Below are 14,690 nucleotides of genomic sequence, written 5' to 3'. Positions count from 1 at the left end.
TGGGAGGGAGAGGCGGGGCCTGGGAGGGAGGGTCGGGGGCGGGGCCCAACTGGGACAGCTGAGGGTGGCCGGGCGAGTCCTCCGCGGCTGGGACTTCCTCGGGGCCCGGGTGGGACGGGAAGGGCTCAAAGTACTCCAGGGCTCCCGGCACGGTGGTCATTGATTTATGCTGGACAAAACCGAGTCATTGTAGACAATGGGACGGGCGCCAGCGGAATGAGTGGCAGCTTTGGGGGTGGTGTCGGGCCCGGGACGTCGGAGATGAGCGGTCAGAACTTGGGGAGCCTCCAGCGCCCCACCAAGGAGGTGCCAGTGGAAAGGGGGTGACTTAAAACTTATGGGAGGCCGGGCGCGGTGGCTCACGCCTGTAATCCCAGTCCTTTGGGAGGCCCAGGCGGGCGGATCACGAGGTCAGGAAATCGAGCCCATCCTGGCTAACATGGTGAAACCCCGTCTCTACCAAAACTACAAAAAAAAATTAGCCGGGCGTGGTGGCGGGCGCCTGTAGTCCCAGCTACTCGGGAGGCTGAGGTAGGAGAATGGCGTGAACCCGGGAGGCGGAGCTTGCAGTGAGCTGAGATTGCGCCACTGCACTCCAGCCTGGGCAACAGAGCGAAACTCCGTCTCAAAAAACAAACAAAAAGTTTATGGGAAAGCCCTGACGCGGTGGCTCACGTCTATGATCCCAGCACTCTGGGGGGAGGCCGAGGCCGGTGGGTCTCTCGAACCCAGTAAACCAACCTGAGCAACATAGGGAGGCCCCATCCCTACGTAAGAAATTAGCCGGGCGCTATGGCGTATGCCTGTAGTTCTGGGAGGCTGAGGCGGGAGGATTGCCCTAACCGGGGAGGTGGAGGCCGCACAGAGCCCAGGTCGCACCACTGCACTCCAGCCTGGGCAAGAGTGAGACCTTGTCTCAAAACAACAACAAACACTTGGAGGAAAGAACGGCGCCTTGCTGACCGAGTCGGGTAAGAGGCCACAAGTATTAGCCTCATGAGGCACAGGACTGTGCAGCCATAGCCTAGGGAACACAACAGAGAGGGCCCCAGCAGCATCGATGTGGTGACAGGGGTCCTAAGGGAAACTACGTGGGGTCTGAGGGGACAGTCAGAGAGCAGGAAAAGGGGCACCACCCAACCAGGGGTGTGGCGGGCAGGAGCAGTGTGGCACCCCCCATACAAGGCCCCTTGCAGCCCAGGCCTCCTCCTCTTGGAGACTCGCTGCCTGTCCCTCCCTTCCGCACCTCGGGGTGTGCTGGACCCCACCATATGCTGTAGATTTTCAGCCCTTTGAGGTTATCATGGTGGGGGCTGCACAAGAAAAGCTGAATTCTCAGAGTGAAGGGCAAAAGCATATCCCTGGCCCCCATGTGTCTGGGGGCCCTTGGCCCGGTGCCAGCACCAACCACCCCTGCTAGTTCCCAGAGCTGCTATCCTCTTGGGCAAACTTGCGCCTTGTGAGGGAGGAGAACCTGGGCTTTGAGGCGGGGTACGTAACACCAGCCTTGCTTGGCTGGAGGAGGAGAGATGGCTAGGGGGGAGGAGGAGGTGAGGGGTCCACCTGGGCTCCTGAAGCAACTCCCAAGAAATCAGTTGAGTCAATGTGTCCCCCTTTTGTTCCTAGGGTGGGGACTTCATGGCCTTCTCCTCCAGGAAGGCCCACCTGACCATGTCCGGAGTGGGTATCCAGCCCCCATAGTTCAGGGCCTACTAGCTGCTAGGTGTAGAACTCCAGGGACGCCCCACTCCTTGGGAGCTTGGCATGGGCGAATTACTCCCCCATCTGTTAAATGGGGTCCTGAAACCTGGCCAGGGAAGACGGGATAAAGTAGCCATTGGTCATCGCAGCCCCTTTGAAGCAGGGCCTGGCCACCCAAAGGTAGCGCAGGGGTGGAGACTGAGGCCTCAGGAGAAGCCCCCACTAGAATCCTCTCTGCCTCTCCCTTCCAGATTAACCAAAACCTGCTAATTGTGGTAGCCCTCGGCATGCTCCCCTCCCCCACAGCCTCTTCCTCCCTTCCCTCCCCTCCCCCTTCCATCCGAATGATAAAGGCCCCAGCCCGCCTGCCCCAGCCCGGCCTCAGGCCCCGGCCCTGCCTCCTACACTGCCCCACTGCCCTGCACCCTCCACCCGGCCAGGCCCCTGCCCACGCCGTCTACCGTCCCGCATGGGGCCATGCAGCGGCTCCCGCCTGGGGCCCCCAGAGGCAGAGTCGCCCTCCCAGCCCCCCAAGAGGAGGAAGAAGAGGTACCTGCGACATGACAAGCCCCCCTACACCTACTTGGCCATGATCGCTTTGGTGATTCAGGCCGCACCCTCCCGCAGACTGAAGCTGGCCCAGGTGAGAGGGCCCCGGGCCCCACTCTCTCTTTCCCTAGACTCGTTCCCCACCCACTTCCAGGCTCAAGCCCTAACCCCCACACCTTCCTAGCCCACCCAGGTATGCCAGTGGGACCAGTCCTGAGAGCTGAGGGCCTCAAGGCACGACCCTTCTCCGGGAGCCCCTTGCCCCCACTGTTGCCCTTCCGCGCAGAAATCTTCTTCTTCGGGGCGACCAGGGGCCGGCACCGCGCGCCCCTGAGCCCGGTAGTGGGGGAGGGGTGGGGCGCTACACTCTCCCCGTCTGGGCTCACGGCGCCGGCCGGCCGCCTGGCGGTTTCAGATCATCCGTCAGGTCCAGGCCGTGTTCCCCTTCTTCAGGGAAGACTACGAGGGCTGGAAAGACTCCATTCGCCACAATCTTTCCTCCAACCGATGCTTCCGCAAGGTGGGGCAGGCCAGGGTCGGAGCCCGGGGGCGGGGCGCGCGCGGAAGTCCTGAGCATCCGAGGTTGGGCAGCCCCACCCATGTCTGACCCCCACACCCAGGTGCCCAAGGACCCTGCAAAGCCCCAGGCCAAGGGCAACTTCTGGGCGGTCGACGTGAGCCTGATCCCAGCAGAGGCGCTAAGGCTGCAGAACACAGCCCTGTGCAGACGCTGGCAGAAAGGAGGTGCGCGCGGAGCCTTCGCCAAGGACCTGGGCCCCTACGTACTGCACGGCCGGCCCTACCGGCCGCCCAGTCCCCCGCCACCACCCAGTGAGGGCTTCAGCATCAAGTCCCTGTTAGGGGGGTCCGGGGAGGGGGCACCCTGGCAGGGGCTAGCTCCACAGAGCAGCCCAGTTCCTGCAGGCACAGGGAACAGTGGGGAGGAGGCAGTGCCCACTCCACCCCTGCCCTCTTCTGAGAGGTCTCTGTGGTCCCTCTGCCCTCTTCCTGGCCCCACGAGAGTGGAGGGGGAGACTTTGCAGGGGGGAGACATCGGGCCCTCAACCCTCTCCCCAGAGCCTAGGGCCTGGCCTCTCCACTTACTGCAGGGTGCCTCAGTTCCTGGGGGGCTGTCCAGTGGGGGACACAGGGCCTCCCTCTGGGGGCAGCTGCCCACCTCCTACTTGCCTATCTACACTCCCAATGTGGTAATGCCCTTGGCACCACCACCCACCTCCTGTCCCCAGTGTCCACCATCAAACAGCCCTGCCTACTGGGGGATGGCCCCCGAAACCCGAGGGCCCCCAGGGCTGCTCTGGGATTTAGACGCCCTCTTCCAGGGGGTGCCACCCAACAAAAGTATCTACGATGTTTGGGTCAGCCACCCTCGGGACCTGGCGGCCCCTGGCCCAGGCTGGCTGCTCTCCTGGTGCAGCCTGTGAGGCAAGACAGGGGCCCCTCCTCCCTCCCGCTCCCACCCCCAGCTTGCTGACAGGGAGCCAAGGCCAGGGGGGTGTCTGCGACCCCAGCAGCCTCGAAACACCAGGCAGTAACCTTGCTGGGAGTCCACGGTGTTTATTGGACTACCCCACGCATGGCCATGGCCCAGCTGGGCACAACCCTCACCCTGGTCAGTCATGCCTCTGTTTCTCCTACACTCAGAGGCAAGGCTGGAGGGGCAGGGCTGAGCCTGGAATAGCCCTTCCTAGTCCCCTCTTCTCAGCCCACTACCCATCCATCACCTCCCCTCTGTGCCCCAGGCTGGGGGAGGGAGAGCCCTATGGTGGGTCCAGCCTCAAGTCCTGCTCTCTCTCATTTGTCTGGGAAGGAGGTAGCACCTTTTTCGGGAAAGGAGTTAGGGAGTAAAGACTGCACCCTACATGGTCCGGTGGTGGGGAGGATAACAGTAAAGGAATTTGCAACGTTTTAATACCATGCCTGATTTTTGGGTCAGGAGTGGTGACTTGGGTAACCACTTGGCGGGGGGCGCCTGGGATTCCCTGCTGTGTGCCGTGATAACAGCAAATGGTGATAAGGAGGAAGCCGAGACCTGTGGCCTGATGCAGGACTGGGGGCGGGGGGATGATCACTTCACCAGGCACAACACACTTCACTGGCTGCCGAGGTGGAGGGGTGACTCTGGGAGTTCAGTGGCAATGGATCCAAAGAGGCTAAGGAGCTTGTGCCCTGGGAGACGGGGACAAGGACTTGACTACCGCCTCTGCCAGCAGAGACCTGGCCCGAGACCCCATGGGCAGGGACGCCACTCAGGACTACAGGGGCAGGCCCTCTCCGGGCGTGAGGGCCGAGCCCGAGCCGTTGTCAGGACTGGGGCATGGAGGGCTGCCAGGGGACGGCGTAGGGGTGCAGGGGGTCCCGGTGAGCGGAGTGTCGGTACTGAGGGAGGAGGGCGTCCCGGAGGAGCGCGGGACCCTGCGGCGCCGGGCTGGCCCCAGCTCCACTTGACCCACTCGCTCGGCGAACTTGAGTGAGCAGACTGTCTCCCCGAGGTCCTCTGGCCGCGTGGAGATCTGCGGGCGAGAGGCGCGGGTGGGCGGGCCCGGGTGGGCAGCGACCGGCAGGCACACACCCGCCCCGCGCCTGCGTCGCCCCGCGCCCACCTGCAGCAGCAGCACCGCGGTGGTGCCGGGGCCCAGGGCCGGCTGCAGCAGGCGTGTGAGCTGCGAGTCGCGGAAGGGCACGTGCGGCCGGTGGGCCCGCAGTGCGGCCATCACGCCTCCCAGCGCCAGCAGCGAGCGGTTTATGGTCTGGGCCTCCCGCAGGCGCCGGGCACCGTCTGGGTCTCCCCGCGGCGGGCCGGCCGCCCCTGCCTTCCGTGCGCGCTCGGATCCCGCCAGGTCCACCAGGTGCAGCGTGCCTAGAGGGGCGAGCGAGCCCGACATGGGGGAAGGCCGGGCCTCGGGTGCGCTGGTGACTCCGCAGGGCTCAGGCACCGGCTGTGGTACCTGCGGTGCCTGGAGCGCGCGGTGGAGTCGCCGCGCGCAGCGTCAGCGTGACCAGGGCGTGCGAACGGGAGCTGCGCTGGTTCATGGCGGTGGCGGCGGTGGCCCGGTTGCTCCTCCCCAGTTTCAGCATCTGGAAGGCGGAGCAACAGGGCTGGTCAGGTGCGGGGTCCCCGCCCCCAACTGGAAGGAAAGGATGGGGTCTCCGGAGGCGGGGCAGCCCTACCTGGTGCAGTGTCTCCAGGTTGGGCACGTCCCAGTGGGTGAGGCCAGCCACCTGGATCCCGCCCTGGCCTTCAGGGCCCTGCCTCACGGCCAGACGCTCAGGAGGCCCTGGGGCAAGGAGGTCCCTGGTGAGAAAGGGGAAGGTCTTGGTTCCAGAGTTCTCTGGAAACCCGGAAGGGCCCTGGGCCAGGGTTGGGGAGAAGGCCTCCCTGCTGGAGTAGCCCACCTGACAGCCTCATTGTAGATCTCCACCATACTGAGTGTCACCCGGTGCTGCCTGCCGGCCCCCATCTCCCGGAACAGCGACTGCAGCGCCCTAGGAACTATGCCAGGGTCCTCAGGAGGGCCCTGAGGATGGGGTGGGGTACACACCGGGCTCACATCCAAGTCATGCAGGGCCCCTGGGGCCTCTCCCACCGGGCGTGGGCTGTGTCCCACCTCCATGCTGTAGGTCTTCCCGGTTCCTGTCTGGCCATAGGTGAAGATGCAGACGCTATAGCCTCGGAGGCAGGACAGCACCGCAGGTTCCAGCTCTCTGAAGACCTGGGGGGAGGTGGGAGAATGTTTTGAGTCCTCCCCACATTGCCTGTTTATGACCTATTTGGTGGGGTGGGGAGTGCCATGAAGGCAGGTGTAAGCAGAGCCTAGTCCCCTGGGAGGATGGCTCTAAGAGACCATGAGGGTGTGTCCTACAGAGACCCGCTGTCTCCTTAGAGAAGGTGGTGCTTGCAAGAATTTGCCAGGCAAAGATGGGAAAAGACGGATGAGAAGAGGGAACAGCCTATGCAGAGGCTCTGGAGTCCTGAAGACCGCGTAGGAGGCCTAGGGACAGCAGTTAAGAGCGTAGGTGCGGTGTCCCTAATGTGGAAGCCAACGTGGAAAAAAGAAAAATAAATCCCAGCATTTTGGGAGGCCGAGGTGGGTGGATCACTTGAGCTCCGGAGTTTTGAGATCAGCCTAGGCAACATGGTAAAACCCCGTCTCTACAAAAACTACAAAAAAAATCAGCCAGGCATGGTGTTGCACATCTGTGGTCCCAGCTACTCAGGAGGCTGAGGTGGGAGGATCTCTTGAGCCTGGGAAGCAGAGGTTGTAGCGAGCTGAGATTGCGCCACTGCACTCTAGCCTGATGACAAAGTGTGACTCTGTCAAAAATATATATATATGTATATATAGCATAAATTTTAAAAAATATTTAAAAGAGCGCAGATGGGCTGGGCGAGATGGCTCACACCTGTAAGCCCAGCACTTTGGGAGGCCGAGGCAGGCAGATCACAAGGTCAGGAGTTTGAGACCAACCTGGCAAACATGGTGAAACCCTGTCTCTCCTAAAAATACAAAAATTAGTCGGGTGTGGTGGCACGCACCTGTAATCCCAGCTACTTGGGAGGCTAAAACAGGAGAATTGCTTGAACCCAGGAAGTGGAGGCTGCAGTGAGCTGAGATCACACCACTGTACTCTAGCCTGGGTGACAGAGTGAGACTCCATCTCAGAAAATAAAATTAAAAAAGCCCAGATGTTGGGGCATGACTGCTTGGTTCAAACCCAGGTATGATTGGAGTTTACTCATTAGCCTTCCTGTGCCTGTTTCCCCTGAGAGGTAAGGGCTGCAGTGGCACCTGCTGTGAACGCTCGTGGCAGTGCACCTAGAGGGCCACAGCAGTACCTGGCTCACGAAGTGTGACCCCAGGAAGGGCCTGCAGATATGGGGGATGGTAGCCAGCCAGGCCTGCTGGAGCCCAGGCACAGACAGGTGCTGAGAGAGACACAGGTTGGGACATTCACCCCATTGGCACTAGACACCAACAGTCTTTTGAGCAACAACATGGCTGGCTTTTATGCCCAGAAGGTCACTGATAACAAGGTGGGCTGTCAGCTGTGGGAAGACAGCCACGAGGCTAGAATCTAGAATTCTGTGTTCTGTGTGGTTACTGAGATTCCATGATTGGATGGAGGTGACACTGTGGATGACATTCCGGAGCACATCATGGCACCACTTCAGAAACGGGAGCACAGGTGAGGGCTTGTCCACAGATGCCTTAGGTTCAGACACATTGCATTAGAGGGCCTTGTCCAGGACGGCTGTCCAGAGGACAGTGCACAAGGCATGCCCTGCGCAGGGCTGCAGTTTGGGGTGGGGCTAAGGCCAGAGGGATATGTGGGATGAAGAGATAAGTGGTTGGAAAAGAGGGAATCAGGGTGACCCTGGCCACCTGCTGGGCAGTTGTCACCCTGTCCCTGTGAGGCTGGCAGGCAGCCTGGGTGTGAGTCGCTGCCATTCTGCCCCTTACCTAGTCTCCCCTGGCTCTGAGCTGCCATCTCCTCAGCTATGGGAGCTCTAGCAGCAAAGGGCACGTGCAGATGAAGATGTGTGTGAACGTGGGGTGGGCTGGGGCTGGAGCCCTAGCCCCTGCTTTTCCACAGGTGTCTGGCAGGAAAAGGGTAGGGAGGAAGAGTGGGATCCAGCCAGGGCAGAGTAAGACTAGAAGCTTGTCTGCTCACCCACGGCCCCCACCACCCACCGCCGGCCTTGGGGCCACAAAGCAATGAGGGGCCCTCATAGCTGGGAAGACCCTGGACCCCAGCAAAGGGGAGTGGACAGGTAGTGAAGCCTGGGAGGAGAAGGCACCAAGCTGGGCTGCCTGCCCTGCTTCCCAGCCCCCTCAGTTCCCTTTCCCTCCTGGCTAGAGCCCAGCCACCATCCCTCCTCCAGGTGGACAGCCAGACTGGGAAGGGGAAACTGGAGCGTCTCCTGCTCTTCGGGGGACTCTGAGAAAGGGTCAGAATGATTGCAAAAGCAGGCTGTCACCTCCTCCTGGCTGGCGTCTGGAGGGAAGACCCAGTCTAGGCGGAATCGACGATGGCGCCCCCGGTAGCAGGTGGTGACGGTGCCCCCTGGGCCAGGCTCCACGCTCACGAGGCTAGAGGATGTCCCTGGCCTCAGTCGACACAGCACACGGATATTTCCTGCAGTGGGGATCAGGTCAGCGGGGTGCCTCGCAGACCCTAAAGTGCAGAGAGGCTGCACTTCCTCCAGCCACCCTCCCTGCTCCCCTGGGCTCCCAAGCCTGCCATACCCTTGAGTTCTGGCAGCCGCCCTGGGCATCCGGCTGGAGGCCCTTGCTGCCCCTCAGGGAGCTGAGTGCCAGGCCCTCCAGATGACAGTGCCCCCAAGGCCCAGGACACCTGAGGGAACAGGGATGTACAGAAGGCAAGGGGTCAGCCAAGGAGCTGCGGAGGTGGGGGGTGGGAGGGTCCTGAGAGCAGCAAGGAGCCCCCACAGAGCCACCCAACTGTGCTGAGCCACAACTTTCAGTGGCTCTGGGCCCCTGGGGACATCAATTCACTAACCCCAGGATAAAGCCCAGAAATGACAAGCGGAGACACCACATCATCCGTCTCCTCCGTGCTTCTAGGCAATGCTTTAAGAGTTTACTGTTAGGCTGGGCGCAGTGGCTCAAGCCTGTAATCCCAGCACTTTGGGAGGCCGAGGCGGGCGAATCACGAGGTCAGGAGATCGAGACCATCCTGGCTAACATGGTGAAACCCCGTCTCTACTAAAAATACAAAAATTAGCCGGGCGTGGTGGCGGGCGCCTGTAGTCCCAGCTACTTGGAGGCTGAGGCGGGAGAATGGTGTGAACCCAGGAGGCAGAGCTTGCAGCGAGCCGAGATCGCACCACTGCACTCCAGCCTGGGCGACACAGCGAGACTCCGTCTCAAAAAAAAAAAAGAGATCTATTAGAATAAATAAAATTTATTATTAAAATTGAAAAAAAAAAAGAGTTTACTGTCACCCAAGTATGCACATGATGAAAACCAGACCCAGAAGCGAAGTCCCAGCCTGGGTCACACAGAAGCTGTTTGGGTTCCAGAGCCCCACTTATTAGTACAGCCAACTCCCCAGGAGCACCCCCGTCAAAAGAACAGTGAATAGGCTGCCCAGAGAGGAGGGGCTAGGCGGTGAGGGGTCCTGACCTGGCCCCGGGCCTCACTCAGCGAACCCTGACAGCTCTGGGTAAAGGTGCTGACCAATCCTCGGAGATCGCCGCAGCCCTGACGCAGGCTGGCCATCCGTGCCCGAAGTCCTGGAGAGGGAAGTCTGTTGGAAGGGAAGGCCCAGTCTCCAGGGCCTCCCGTGAGCCCCAGCCCCAGCCCTTACCTGCCAGCTGCCCATGCATCTGCAGTAACTCGCGCCTGCAGTTCTGCTCCGTCTCCTGCTGGAGCTGCTGGAGGGCCCCTTGAAGGCCCTGCAGCTGCACCTCCTGCACCCCCAGCTGCCCCGCCCAACCCCACCCCTGTCACTGAGGAAACAGGCACTTACCAGGCCCTGCCTCAGATAAGCTCCTCCCAGTACCCCAGCCCTCCTCACCCCCGAGCCACGGATCCCTGGGCCCCATGCCCACCTGGGCTCGGAGGGCTTCTGTGGTGTCCTGGGCCTCCTGAAGCCGGCCCTGAAGCTCCACCAATGCCTCCGCCTCCTCCTGCGGGAGGGTGGGGGCCAGGAGGGACTCAGAGAGGGACGGTCTGCGGTACCATTTCACAGATGGGAAAGTCAAGTCAAGAGGTGGGCAGAGCTGGCTGTGAATCCATGCCTCCCAACTCCACGCAGAGCTCCTTCCCACGGTTCCTCTGCTCTCCTGGGATCAGCTACTCATAGGGGCCACGGAGAGAGGGGGTCCTCCCACAGGCATCAGCCTCCCTGATGGGGCTGCCCTGCACAAACCATCCCAGGAGGTCCCGAGGAGGCTCGGGCACTGTGGCTGCATGCCAGGTGTGCAGGAGCCCCAGGCTGCAGGAACGGCTGCAGCTCGGGAGCAGGGTACCTGCGGAGCCCTGGTAGGGGGGCCGGGACCCCAGTGCAGCAGAAGGTCCCGCATGAGGCTCAGGCTCTGCTTCAGGGCCTCGTTCTCCAGAGTGAGATGCTGAACCCTTTTCTCTGAGTCTGTCGCCCCCTGGTGGAGAGGGAGCCTCGGCACTCACCCGAAGCACCCCCTTCCATGCCCAGGCCTGCCAGGTCCTCCCCCAACCCTCCCCGCAGCCTCACCACGCCCAGGCGCAGTCGACCCAGCTCCTCCTCCTGCTGTTCCAGCTGCTGCTTCAGCTCCTCCAGCTGGGGAGAAGTACAAGAGACAGGGTGGACCTCGTTTTTCTGGCGCCCCAGCCCCCGATCCCTTCTGGCTCCTGAGGCCTCACCTGTCCGAGGATGAGCTGTTCCAGCCGCTGCCACTCTCTCTGGTCGTCCTCCAACTGGAGGGGCTGCTGTCCCTGGGCCTCATCCCCCAGTGGCTCCCCTGGGACTGCGGCGAGGTGGGAAGTGCTTTCTTCTTGGGATGTGGATCCTGGAGTAGGGTGGGCCCAGTTAGCACTGAAGAAAGAGGTCTCTGGTCCAAATCCTCCGGAACAGGACCCCGAACTCCAGGCCGCCCAGGTTCTACTGGGATTTGCTCCCTCCAGAGTCCGTCTTCAACTTACTGCCCTTTACTCACCATCTGGAGTGGGGGGCCGGACCCGAGGGGCTGGCTGAGTTCCCTGGAGCAGGGCCTGCCTCCCCCTGGGGCTCCGAAGCCATGCCAGAAGGGCCAAGAGCTGACTGGTCACTGTCAACAGTGGGGGGACCTCGCCAGACTGTGAAGGAGATAAAAATCGGAGCAGGGCTGTGAGAGCCAAGAAGGCCTGGCAGGTGACAGCTGCCAGCAGCCCCTCCGCCGAGCTCACCTGGCCCAGGTCGGCCGGGCTCCCGCAGCTCTCTTCCGCCCCCAGCTGGACGGAGAGGAACTCGGCGAGGCGCAGGAGGGCCTCCTCCAGGGACACAGCTGCTGCGCGGCCCTCGGCTCCGCTTTCCGACCCATTTTCAGGCTCGGAGCTGCCTGCCGGTCATGGAGGGGAGCGGGAGGCATTTCGGGTCACGTGCTGGAACCAGGCCTCCGCCCCTCCCAGGGAGGTCCCGGCACCGCCCTCGCACAGCGGGGCTCCCAGCCCGCACCTACCGATCAGGCCGGTCAGCTCGGTCCACAGCTCTGGCGCGGGCAGGTCTGGACGCCGGCGACCCCGGGGCTTGCGGGCTCTCTAGAGAAGGAGCAGGGGAGCCCCTGACGAGGGGGCAAGCAGCCTGCTGGCCCCTTCCCTCCGCGAACCGGGCCAGAGGATTGGGGCCGAAGTCTACGCTTCCAGCACCGGAGCCGAGCCGACGGTCCTCGGCACGACCCTGTCGCCCCGCGCCCAGTGCCCGCCCTCGCCACGGGAACCTCGGCGTGGGGGTGGGGGAGGCGGCGGGGGACGACGGGCTGCACGGCCAGCCCCGCTCACCTGGGCGGGGTCCCCGGGCTCCGCGGCCGCCGCGGCGCCACCATCCCTGCGAAAGAGGCTGTAGAAGATGTAGATAAGCAACGAGTAAAAGGCGTACATGGGAGCGCGGGGCGGCAGAGGGCCCCGCTTCGCGCCGCCCCGCGTCCCCGCGCCCAGACTCGGCGCCCGCCCGCCGCAGTGCCGGTGCGCATGCTCGCGACGGCCGCCCCCACGGCCCGGCTCCCACGGCTGGAGGGCAAGCGCGGAGACAGGGGTCCCAGAAACAGGGGCCCGCGGCCGCACCTGGAGACCCGCCGCTTCTCACGGCGCCGCGCCGCGCGCCCCAACCCCTACAACGCGGACACCGGGCTGAGAGTGCCCACGGCTCCCACGACCCTCCCCTCGGAATCTCTCCCGCCCTCCGCATAGTCCCCCACCGCTCCGGTTTCGCGGAGCCTTCAACACGCGGGTGTTCACCTTCCCCTCCCCGGAGCCCCGCCCATCTCGGCCCCGCCCAATCCCCCCTCTCCTCGCAGCCCCGCCCAAACCCCGCCCCTTGCAGCCTCGTCCAGGCCCCTCCCTTCTCGGCCCCTCTCAGTCTCACCCAGACCCCTCATCTCGCAGCCCCGCCCAGACCCCGCCCCCTCGCAGCCCCGCCCAGACCCCCATCGCATAGGGGCCCAGGCCCCGCCCCACCCAGGCCTCCTCTCAGACCCGCTGCTCTCAGCCTCTCCTACATCTTGTTCCCCTCAGACCCGCCTAGACACCCTCCCCTCGCAGCCCCGCCCAGACCCCGCCCCTCGCAGCCCCGCCCCGGCCCTTCTCCCCTCATCAAGCTCCTTCCAAACCACTAAGCCCACGCACCCACCCAAACAGCGTTTTCTGGTCCCCAAGCTCCTCCCGACACCACCCGCTCCTATGGCCTCCAACCGGCCCACCAGGCCCCGCCCCCCCCAGCCGCTCTAGCCCCCGCCCGGCCGCTCTAGCCTCCGCTCCTCTCGCTGGTGGAGGTTCCCGACCGCGCTCGCTCCCGCACCCGGAAGCCTGGCAGAAGAACCAAGGCCCACGGCGGTGGGCGGTCCGTTGGTCAGGCTCGGGCCTCTCGCTCGCCGCTGCGTTGGGACTGCGCAGGCCGGTAACTGCGCACGGCCGGCCGCCCGGAGGCCTGCGCCGTAGCTCTTCCTGGACCCGGGCTCCCAGGACGGCGCCTCCCGGAGTGCAGGGAGCAGGCCGAGGCCGCCGCGTGGGCCTGCGGCGTCCCGCCGCTCTCTCATCCCCAAGCCCGGCACTCCCACTTGGGCTCCAGGGCCCCACGGCTCACGTGCCCCCAGCCTAAACCGAGTCGTTTTCCCCCGTTTCCCGGCTGAATTAGGTTCTTATTCTCCACAGGTGTGTGCAGTGGCCTCAGGGATCCAGAAAATCTAAGACTGAACCCTCTTCTAACATCCAGTAATGGGGCCCTGGAGCCTGGGCGTACTAGAGTGCCGCGCTTAGGGCTCCTGGTCGCTGGCTTAGCACTTTTTTCTCCAAAGGTGAATATCTCCTATCTGCGTTCTCATACTACCGCCTGAGGTGCCATGGCCCCCAAGCCGGGGGCCGAGTGGAGCACAGCCCTGTCCCATCTGGTGCTGGGAGTGGTGTCTCTGCACGCAGCCGTGAGCACAGCCCAGGTGAGTACACTGGGGCTGAGCGGGGGCGCATCCCCATACCTCCCAAACCCGAAGGACCTAGTTTCCTGAATTAGGGAGAGGTTGGTGGGAAGTGCATCTAAGACCAGGTCTCCATGGAAGCCATAAACCCTTTCCTGTTTAAAAGGGTGGCCCCGGCCTCTTTTTCCCACATGTTCTCCCTTCCCTGTGTTGACAGGCAAGTCGAGGGGCTGCTGCTGGCTTCCTGCTCCAGGTCTTGGCTGCCACCATCATGCTGGCCCCAGGGCTGAGCACACATGAAGACTGTCTTGCTGGAGCCTGGGTGGCCACCGTCATCGGCCTGCCCCTTCTGGCCTTCGATTTCCATTGGGTGAATGGGGACCGCTCCTCTGCCAACCTGCTCCTGGGAGGAGGCATGGTGCTGGCAGTGGCTGGTGGCCACCTCAGCCCTGAGGGCCGCTCTGTGGCTGGTCAGGCAATGCTGTTGGTGGTCGCAGTGACCATCCTCATTGTAGCTGTCTTCACGGCCAACACTTATGGGATGTGGGGGGGGACGATGCTGGGTGTGGCAGGCCTCCTGAGCCGGCTGGAGGAGGACAGGCTGCTGCTGCTACCGAAAGAGGATATCTGTCGCTGGGCCCTGGCTGCAGGCAGCTGGGCTTACTGCCGGGCCCTGCATACACAGCGCCTGCAGTGGGAATGACAGTTGGATACAGCAAGGCAGGGTTTCTGCCCTGCTGAACACTTTCCCTCCCACCTGCCTGCTCCTGGCGCCTTCTCCCCTAGAGGTAGACTCTCCTGAAGTGGGCTTGCTGCACATTCACTGGTCAGGAGCAGAGTCTGGGTGCTGTCCTTTGGCCACGTGTGGGGACTTGCCTAGACCAGAATGAAACAGGGTCCCAGACACGTTTGGGGGACCTGATTCTGGGCTGGACATGGTTGTGGATCCAGAGAAGAGACCTAGTCTCCAATAAATCTTAGGAATTTTGCAGGAATATGGAATCTGCCCATTTTTGAGAGGGATTGAGGGATCCTTCAGTGAGCTTCCTAAGGCCCCTCAGGGCAGCAGCCGGTTACCCTGATAGGGTATGTACTGGAACTAGGATGGGGCCTCATGCAGCCCGACCTCCTTTCGACCATTGTCAGGAAGACCCCTGGGCTGAGAAGACATAGTCCTGGGCCCTTACTCTCCTGGGACATGGTGGAGTTCCAGATATCCTGTCCTGGCCTGCAGGTGGTCCTCTGGGGCAGTGACCTTCAATAACTGACGGGTAGGGTGGAGGCAGGGCAGGGCTGTACCACAGCCGTTTGAAGA

The 14,690-nt window shown here is 63.0% G+C and overlaps 3 protein-coding genes across 5 annotated transcripts; 2 read left to right on the top strand and 1 right to left on the bottom strand.

Moving 5' to 3' along the window:
- Window positions 1-1,594: 1,594 nt before the first annotated feature.
- Window positions 1,595-4,180, top strand: FOXH1 (forkhead box H1). The gene is made up of 3 exons (XM_010375208.1): window positions 1,595-2,344; window positions 2,666-2,770; window positions 2,871-4,180. The coding sequence occupies exons 1-3, from the start codon at window positions 2,171-2,173 to the stop codon at window positions 3,690-3,692; spliced, it is 1,101 nt and encodes a 366-aa protein (XP_010373510.1). The 5' UTR covers window positions 1,595-2,170; the 3' UTR covers window positions 3,693-4,180.
- Window positions 3,810-11,972, bottom strand: KIFC2 (kinesin family member C2). The gene is made up of 18 exons (XM_030920923.1): window positions 11,748-11,972; window positions 11,429-11,507; window positions 11,157-11,308; window positions 10,928-11,066; window positions 10,635-10,780; window positions 10,486-10,551; window positions 10,265-10,393; window positions 9,845-9,922; window positions 9,601-9,715; window positions 9,417-9,526; window positions 8,517-8,625; window positions 8,249-8,406; window positions 5,877-5,981; window positions 5,665-5,786; window positions 5,440-5,563; window positions 5,217-5,346; window positions 4,872-5,128; window positions 3,810-4,781 (listed from the first exon to the last, which is right to left on the bottom strand). The coding sequence occupies exons 1-18, from the start codon at window positions 11,844-11,846 to the stop codon at window positions 4,524-4,526; spliced, it is 2,376 nt and encodes a 791-aa protein (XP_030776783.1). The 5' UTR covers window positions 11,847-11,972; the 3' UTR covers window positions 3,810-4,523.
- Window positions 11,973-12,703: 731 nt separating this feature from the next.
- LOC115891965 (cysteine and histidine-rich protein 1-like) lies at window positions 12,704-14,374 on the top strand. Of its 3 annotated transcripts, none has more exons than XM_030920926.1 (3): window positions 12,704-12,861; window positions 13,259-13,396; window positions 13,593-14,374. In XM_030920926.1, exons 2-3 carry the CDS (start codon window positions 13,304-13,306, stop codon window positions 14,076-14,078), a joined length of 579 nt encoding a protein of 192 aa, XP_030776786.1. In that variant the 5' UTR covers window positions 12,704-12,861; window positions 13,259-13,303; the 3' UTR covers window positions 14,079-14,374. The 3 variants fall into 3 exon arrangements, with proteins under 3 accessions (XP_030776786.1, XP_010373513.1, XP_010373511.1); XM_010375211.2 differs by having other exon boundaries at window positions 12,704-13,115; XM_010375209.2 differs by having other exon boundaries at window positions 12,705-12,861; window positions 13,116-13,396.
- The last annotated feature ends 316 nt before the right edge of the window (window positions 14,375-14,690 follow it).

The sequence above is a fragment of the Rhinopithecus roxellana genome, chromosome 17, assembly GCF_007565055.1.
Source record: "Rhinopithecus roxellana isolate Shanxi Qingling chromosome 17, ASM756505v1, whole genome shotgun sequence".
NCBI classification, from domain to species: Eukaryota; Metazoa; Chordata; class Mammalia; order Primates; family Cercopithecidae; genus Rhinopithecus; species Rhinopithecus roxellana.
The sequence above is the reverse complement of the archived record's forward strand: the minus strand, read 5'-3'. Positions and strand labels throughout refer to the sequence as shown.